Raw genomic sequence first — 8,967 nt, forward strand, 5'->3', positions numbered from 1 at the left:
TTTGAACGTAGGGTAGTGTTTTGCACAAATCATCACGGAGGTGCTCCTAGCTTTATAAATGTGTTGCTATAATTTTTAAATTCCCGTCTTTCCGCCTGAGTGGCCGAGCAGGCAAGAGTCTCGACTTTAGTCTTAGTGTTAATTCTTTGGCTAAATTAATAATAATAATAATGATAACATTTATAATAACAATTTAAGCTGTTTTTTATTAAAATTGGAGTTCAGAATTTGATATAAATTCCTTGCTAGCATGACTTCTGCGGTGTAATTCTTCCAGCAGGATGTCGAGTTTTTCAGATTTATGTCTGCCATAATCACTTTACGTCGCAACAAATTTTTGGGCTGCAGAAATATGGAAAATTCTTAAAATGGGTTTGCTCCTTAAGATCATAACTTGTAGCAAAAATATGTACGAGGATTAATTTCATGGATGCAAAGATCGATTTCTTTTTATGTATCTAGCACGCCGGTATGTATTTATGCGGCATTACTTTTCTTCTCTCCAGAAATGCCTATGCCGTTTGGTCATTAACTGTTACCTAGATTTTCAAGTTCACTACAAAGTGTTTTTAAATGTTTTGCCTTAGGTGCTAGTGCTAGTGCTTGCTTTAAGACTAGTGTTAGGATTTGTTCTCTGGCTAAATTTATGATAATAATAGTAATAATGTTATGTAGTAATTTCTTGATACATGCTATGGCTACACGTACGTAAGACCTGTACAACACTAGCAGAAATTGGGAGAGCCTTTCAAATTTCTAATTGCAAAGTGTTTACTGCACCAACTATGAAAGAAACTAGACATATTTCATATGGAGTTCCATGTAATGGCCTTCCGTATTCCATGGGGATGCATAGAGAAGATTCCGGATGATAACATTAATAATCGGGGAATCAAGTGTAAGAACTGGGCAATCTCATTTAAATTGTCGGTGGGCATAGGAGTTCAACTGTAGAAAACTAAGGTCCAACGCGCGATTGAATCGTGATTTAAGCAATATTTCGTATACAGTTAAAGTAATTGCGCATCAAAAATAGTATCTTCAGATTTGTAGACATGGTGATTAAAACAATTCTGAACAATTCTTTCGACTCTCAGGAGTACGCACAATGTAGATATGTATATTATATGTTATTCTACAGGAGCTTGTATTTTTCAATCGCTCGCTCGCTCCATTACCTTTATTCTAAAACTGATATCAGCGAAACAACTTTTTTTATTTGCTTGATTGGATGCAAACACCCTCGCCCTCCATTCATTGTTCACCTCACTAAAAAATGTTTTTTTTTGCATTGGACACGTCTTCTGCGCACATCTGTCATTTACTAAACAACCCACGCTTCGACTGCAGTGGTAACATTATAATTACCAGTGCTATTGAGGATTTCGCGAGAAACCAATCTTTGCAAGACTCAATTTTACTGGCTACGTGCATTTTGTGGAGTGCGTTTGCGGCGTGCATCACGTCCTCTATCGCAAAGCATATAAAGTTACAAATTATTAATCTAGCAGCCTAATAAGCAAAGCCGCTCCATTTGACTAAGGTAACGGATATGTGGCATTAAACCAAACTATTAGTGGTAATTATATCACGCAATGCCGATCGAAATTACGCCTTGGAATTTCAGTAAGACACCACAGAACCGTTCCGCAGGTCTTAAAACACGTTTTTATAAGTTTCCCAAGCAATATTCTCCATTATTTGTCACGCAATCTGTTCTCGTCGGATCGTGTTCGTATTAACATCAAAAATACAACCGTTAGTTAAGAGTCTAAAGTTGCTTGTCCGACTCGGGAAGCAATGCTAAGAATCTTGTTTATAATCTAGTTGCTTCGTATAAGTAAAGGCTCTAATACAATAAGGCCACATCTTTTTATGAAATAAAAGTTGAATATATCATAAGCTATGTAAGCGAACGTCATGAAGCCGCGGCCCGAAAAAAGGTTGCTAAGTTATTGTGTTAGGACTATAAGATCATCCACCTACGTACGGTTTTTTATTCAAATCAGGGATAAATCTGTAATAATTCCTTCAAGCAGCAGGTCATATTCTTGCGCATCTTTCTACGGCTAAATATAGAAATTGACTTTAATCATCCCTCACAAATATTATTATTATTAATTTCGCCAGAGAAATAAATTCTAAGACTAAACTCCTAAAAGCACTAGCATCTAAGGCTATCGGCTTTTATTAAAAACTCTACCGCACTTGAGATTCGAACCCACGACCATTGACTTGCTAGTCGAGATTCCTCGCCTTCGGCTACTCAGGCACATATAATAATTTGCTTTATTACCGTGGCAGATCGAAATATTGCCGGCATTGTATTGACATTTTCGGAAATGACATTTAGGATTCCTTTTAGTCTTGCCACCCCTCCTCGATGTTGGCCTCTTCGGTTTTCGAGAGTACATATTGCTTGACGCAATGCATTGCCGTGTTCCTCTTCCAAAATTTCAACGAAACCTTTAAAAATAGGAAATAACAATACCTGTTCAGAGGCCTCAGAAACTGAACGTCATAATATGAGTATATTACCTCGTAGTATTTTTATTTAAATTTTCTGAAAATTAAAAGTAATCTTTTGCTCCACAAAAAGGTCGATGCTCAATGATACTTCTTGTAAATTCGCTTTCCATAATTTAAATGGGCAAATTAAACCAAACGCTTAAGTCATCTTAAACGACGCTCAGTGAAATATGATCAATAGCAAGTAAGAAAATTATATAAAAATCTATTATAACTAAATCCCCTTACTCTAGAATGTTGGACTAAGTACTAAGCGATGCATTCCGAATTTAACACTCCTTAAGTGTGTATATACATTATGGGTGTTTAACCCTGGCAGCACTATAGTATTAAACAGGCGTGGCCGGTTTTTCGTATTTTTGTACAGATACTCTGCTACGTTTATATTTTTATAAGTTTATCTACTGAGGAAAAAGCAAAAAATCGATTCATTGTTTACCACAGATATTTCGCAGGCAGGCAGAACGACAAACGGACATGCTTAATTCGTCTTACAATTTTATGCTGATCACGGATATATATGCTCTCTGGGAGCTCTGAAAGTTCCTTCTAGGTATTGCAAATGGTTTGACAATATACTTTTCTTAAGTGTTGGGTATAAAAAGTTTTACTTGAAAAACGATATCACTTTTTCGAAATTTTTCACAAATACTACTAACAGACAAGAACACATTCTTCGGCTTTTGCTTGATTCACGGAAGGCATTGTATATATTCATTTTTTATTAGCTTTTTTAATTAACTTGAATTATTACACTTAATAACTTACATGTTATTTATAAATATGACAGATAAGAACATATAGTCTGGCAAGGCCGACCATTCTTATTTTTACTCTAGAACACAAAAATTATATCTTGTTCCAAACGAAATGCTAATACTTAGCCACATTTGGCTAGAAATTTTGAAAATTACAATTTTTTTCCCATATAGCGACTTCCCAGAATAAGGCGTTGTATGGGGACTGCTGAAAAAGTGGACCGATACGAACCATTTTCAATAGCATTTGTCCTTGGGCGAAAACATGTCACTGTACACGTCACAACTTTTTTTTTGATCTAGCTTTTGATCTATCAATAACATACTCTTGACAAAAAATAGTAACAGTTTCGAAAATTTCACTACAAAGATCGCTGAGAAATAACACTTATCAGCATTAAATCGTTGTGAAAACTTTTGGGCCGATGAAAGCTGGTCCATAAAAGTAATTTTGCACGCAAATAAACCGTACCAAATTTGAACCATGCACGTAGATCTTATTCAAAATTTCATGCTTGCAAGGATTCTCCGAAAAAGAGCGTCTTAGTCATCGCAAATTGTGGTCAACACTTAGTTATTGTTATCTTTATATCGAGTCGGTATATTAAAGCAAAATATCTTACGAATGTACAGGGAGAAGCGATGTACAACGGTATTATTTGATCCTGAAAAGTCAGAAGGAAGGGGTTTACAAACTTTTGAATGAATGAAACGAAAACAGAATTCAAACGTAAAACGCACATTTTTGGAGAGTTTTCTTTATCATTACAACTTTGGAATCTACTTTTATTATAATTACGGCTTGCTCGTTTTCCAAATGCTCGAAATTAGCAGTTGTAACTATTGTAGTCTACTCTATGCAACGATTACTAGCTGAACGAACTAGAATACATTTGAAAACCAAAGATTTCCTTAATTCCAAACAGTTTCGCTTTAAACCTAGCTATAACACTGAGATACTTAAAGTACTTGAACACTGTGAGGATACTTTAGCAGTTTTAGCTGAGATTGGCTTTTCTTGGGAATTGCTTTGTTTTCAGACCTATAGCGATTATACTCACAAACTCTTACCCGAAAACCGCGCGTTAAGTTTGGCTATTTATCTTCTGAAAAAAAGGAAACTGTGTCTGGGGTTTCGCAAATCTCGTATGTTAGAGCCGATTTTACCTGATGAAGCTGATGATGCAGCATCTTTCGGTCTTGGCCGCATGCAAAAGATATTTCCTTTCGCGTCAAGAAGGATTTAGAACTAATTTCTGCAGTAGAATAAGCTTACGTTGAATACAACTAAGAGCAAGTTTGATATTGGGTTTTTTAATATTTCCAACGTATCCCGGCTTAAGAGTAAATGCAAAATGAATTGCAGGCGACCACGCTAGTGGTTATGCTATAATAGTGGGGATCGATATTTCAAAAACACAATCAGTCACTTAAGTCTTTAAAAAAAAATTTCACGCTATGGATTATTCATACTACTACTGCGGTATATTTGTATCCTAAACTTTAATTTTTCATTCAAAAGTGATAGAGACAGAATACGTATAACAAATTATTATATTAAATTAATTTTTTTTTTTTTTTTTTGGTATGTTGAACAGAGATGGACTAAGCCAATAGATTTGTGGCTTATATGTCCAAATAATAACTTGTTGTAATTTTTAGTCACGATTATGTATAAAACGTAACAAAAAAAAAAGAGCGACCGTAATAACTGGAGTGAGCATGTTAAATGTAATTGTGTGTGTGTGTGTGTGTAAGTGTGCTTGTTGAGTTCTTGTAAGTCAGACAGTGTTGCAAACTTTGGCTGAAAACGAAAAGGAATGTTATGGTAATTGAAAATGATTGAACGCAAAACAAGAAAAAAAAAAAGGAAAGAGGAGGAAAAAGAAAAATTCTAAAAGGATAAATTGGCTTTTCTAATAAAGCAAGTTAGTTCCCCGAGACGACGTACATTTTTTGCTGCAAAGAGATCGAGGACACAGCCATATAACTTGAAAAAGCTAAAAGAATCTCTAATGTAAATTAATTTTTAACGCTTCGTCGTTTTTTATTTACATTTCAATTTGTGTTTTTCGTAAATTATATGTCCTACTATAGCGCAGAATTGATATTGTAGCGTTTATTTGACACTTTTGTGTCGGAGTGTGAGAGAAACGATGATAGGAAAATACAAGCACAAATTTTATGACAGTTGAATGATATAGTGACGGAATAGGGTTGCTAATAAAAAATAGAACGTCAGAATCTAGTTTTAACCAACAATCTGAATTAAAAGTCAGCTTTATTAAAACTCAGGCAATCTTGTGCTTACACTGTAGCTTCTTATAACACGGAAAATCAACTATTGGACTTGCCGAAAATTTAAGGAGTAGAAGAAAAATAAAAAATTAAGCGATTTTCCATGGGTAATATGCCTGCAAATGCACCCATCTATCTTCGACGCTTTCAACTTACATTTCAAGGTTGGATAAGCGCGCATTGTATAACAGTATGCTTGGCCACACCGTTTTTGGGGATTTTTGAAGGAAATGAAAAAATCTGACTTCTGGAAACATATGGCATCATGTAAGAAATGACGTTTCGCTGTTGTGTGTTTGATTTCCGCTAAGTTAATTCTTTTACATTTTTGACAGGCACATTGGAAGCATAGTATTTTCGGTGTGCGATAATATTTGCTATTTTTTTTAGTAAACGCTCCGCTAAAAATATAATCAGAAATGGTCGTTAAGAAGGTAAAAATAGGCGAAAGTCTCAAATCGTAAAATTAAAAACCGCTCTGTTAACTGTTCTGTTGTTTTAGCCCAAGCCGAAGAAGAAGCCAGTTACCAAGAAAGTTGCTCCGGCCCCATTAGCAGTTAAAAAGCCAGTGGTTAAAAAGGTCGTTAATCAATTATTTGAGAAACGTCCTAAAAACTTTGGAATTGGTAAGTAAATGTGCCAAATTTGGTTAGATTGCGTTAGATGTAAATTCTGTTTTGTTTATTAAAGGTCAAAACATTCAGCCAAAACGTGACCTCTCTCGTTTTGTTAAGTGGCCTAAATATATTCGTGTCCAGCGTCAAAAGGCTGTATTGCAGAAGCGCTTGAAAGTTCCGCCTCCCATACATCAATTCAGTCAGACCCTTGATAAAACAACTGCCGTAAAGCTGTTCAAGTTGCTGGAAAAATACCGACCAGAATCAGCAATTGCTAAAAAACAGAGGCTAAAGAAAATTGCTGAAGCCAAGGCAAAGGGCAAAGATGTTCAACCGAAAAAGAAACCCAATTTTATTCGTTCGGGCACAAACACTGTCACTAAAATGGTTGAACAGAAGAAGGCTCAACTTGTAGTTATTGCCCATGATGTTGATCCTTTAGAGGTAAGTGCAAAGAAATATATTTACTTGTATATCTTTATACAACATGATGTTATAAAAATGAATTTCTTCAACTGACTTTAAGGATTGAATATTTCCTTTACTGATCCGAATAAATAGTTAATAATGCTGTTTTTGCTTCTTCAATATGTTAAATAAATGTTATATTTTTTTTTCAGTTGGTTTTGTTTTTGCCAGCGTTATGCCGGAAGATGGGCGTGCCCTACTGCATAATCAAAGGAAAGGCGCGTCTGGGCCTACTAGTGCGTCGTAAAACGTGCACTGCTCTGGCCCTTACGAATGTCGAAGCCAATGACAAGGCTAATTTGGCTAAATTAGTGGAAGCCATAAAGACAAACTTTAATGAACGACATGACGAAATTCGACGACATTGGGGCGGTGGTATACTTGGTTCAAAAAGTTTGGCTCGTATTGCCAAACTAGAGCGCGCCAAAGCTCGGGAGTTGGCTCAAAAGCAAGGTTAAGCTTGTTGATCGTCGGCCAAGCGCAATATATGGCGTCATCGTGTTAACAGATGAATAAGCGCAGTAATCGATGTTATATGTCGGTCTTGATTATAAATAAATTATAAAGCAACAAAAAAGCTACAAAACTAACAATGATAAGCAATTATTCATAATATCTGTGGTATAGATCTGGAAGGGTTTTAAAATTTTGCATTTTTCACTACGGCTTCGTCTAGTACGCTCAAAGTGCTAACTCCCGTAACGTATATTAAAAAAAAAAAATTTCATAAATATAAGCATATATATATATAACGCTATCGTCAAATCTTGATTGTGAATCGAACGATATGAACATCTTCCTTAAAAGCCGCGCTGTACGTTGCATACATTCACACAAAAATTTCATATCATATATATGTGCCCCAAATGGAGTAAAAGTGTTTACAAATCCTCTTTTAAAAGACAGCGGCTTTGAGAAAGATGTTACTGCCTTAATTTCGGGGAAGAGGTACAGTTTTTCTGCCAGATACATGGTAATGTTTCGAGTCTGGTCGGAAATGACGAAATGTACGCTGAACACAAGCTCGTTCTGCGAAGGATCGATCGAATCAACATCCCCATGAGTCGTATGGGTTTACTCATAAACATACATGTAAAAAAAACGCGCGCTATTTTGCAAAAAAATAAAGTGTAAACGGTTTATTTTGAATTTAAGATTTATTTAAAAAAAAAGAAATTGTGTTCTATTAAAGGGTGTTGTCCGCGTTTTTGATGGGATCTTAAATGACAAAAGAAAAATTATTACTTGGTACACAAATAAAGTAAAGAAAATTGGCGAATACCAAATAAAAACACGAAACCTGAAAAATTCCTTTTATGTCGCTGCAAAACAGACCGAATCGAAAACGTCTTACGTAAACAAACACAATTATGAAAAATATTACTTCTGCTCAGTTTCTCCCGAAACGTCCGGTTTGAACATTCTATCGCTAAATAAAAATAAGCGATTAAATAAAATGAAATATGAAAGTATGCCACTAAACAATTTGATACTTTCCTATTCGTCCGATTTCGCTCCGAAAGGCTGTTGTGGTTAACGTTTGTTAAAAATGTTTATTTTTTGTAACCGTGGACGCGTAGCATATTTCAGAAATTTGCCAATAGAATTAAACTATTATGCATCTGACATTTTAACATTAAATTTATACTGCCTCAAGATGATTCAAAGCAATTTTTATGTCAACAGACCGATGATACATTGTTAGCTCTTAATGATGAATCCAAACAAAACGGGCATTCGACTTTAAGTGTTCCAATGCTGTTTCGTTAAAAGCGTTTGTTATTAAACCCAAAATAGAATTTTAGGCCACCCAATGAACTCTGTGACACACCGAGACGACGACACCCGAATTAGGGGAGTTTCTTAAAAATGCTATTGAAACAAGTATACCAATCAATAGAAAATTGCCCCTTCACGAAATGGAAATGGAAAAAGATCCCGATACAACTGCCCGTCTTTCTGCCGGGTTTTCTGATTTTAAAAATTCACCATAAGGAAGTCGATATCTTTAGATGTTACATGTTGGTCTTTAGGAAATAAACGCTTACGTCTAGTCGTTTTTTTCTGAACCACATCTACTATTGCTGGTCACAAAAATTAAGACAGGATGCTTTAATTTGGCACAAACGTTCCTTGATCGATCAGTAATATGGATTTGCAAAATGCGACATACACGTGTACAATGCCGAAGGAATTAACACAATCTCGAAAAGAATAGCGAATTTTTCCTTATTTCGGCTATAACTTTCTAGTCCGTAAATATATTTTTGAAATAATTACACTTGCATGGTTCCGAG

General features: G+C 35.3%; 1 protein-coding gene across 1 annotated transcript; it reads left to right on the forward strand.

The window, feature by feature from the left end:
• The first annotated feature begins 5,879 nt into the window (after positions 1 to 5,879).
• Positions 5,880 to 7,260, forward strand: LOC119633255 (60S ribosomal protein L7a). Its single transcript, XM_038026704.1, has 4 exons — positions 5,880 to 6,019; positions 6,088 to 6,211; positions 6,276 to 6,646; positions 6,823 to 7,260. The coding sequence occupies exons 1-4, from the start codon at positions 6,005 to 6,007 to the stop codon at positions 7,126 to 7,128; spliced, it is 816 nt and encodes a 271-aa protein (XP_037882632.1). The 5' UTR covers positions 5,880 to 6,004; the 3' UTR covers positions 7,129 to 7,260.
• The last annotated feature ends 1,707 nt before the right edge of the window (positions 7,261 to 8,967 follow it).

The sequence above is a fragment of the Glossina fuscipes genome, unplaced genomic scaffold, assembly GCF_014805625.2.
Source record: "Glossina fuscipes isolate IAEA_lab_2018 unplaced genomic scaffold, Yale_Gfus_2 2, whole genome shotgun sequence".
Taxonomy (NCBI): domain Eukaryota; kingdom Metazoa; phylum Arthropoda; class Insecta; order Diptera; family Glossinidae; genus Glossina; species Glossina fuscipes.

Bases quoted from the DNA above. Each gene is read 5' to 3' on its own strand.
- LOC119633255 (XM_038026704.1), top strand. The intron at 6,212-6,275 runs GTAAGTAAATGT...TGTTTATTAAAG, and splicing joins TCCTAAAAACTTTGGAATTG to GTCAAAACATTCAGCCAAAA. The intron at 6,647-6,822 runs GTAAGTGCAAAG...TTTTTTTTTCAG, and splicing joins ATGATGTTGATCCTTTAGAG to TTGGTTTTGTTTTTGCCAGC.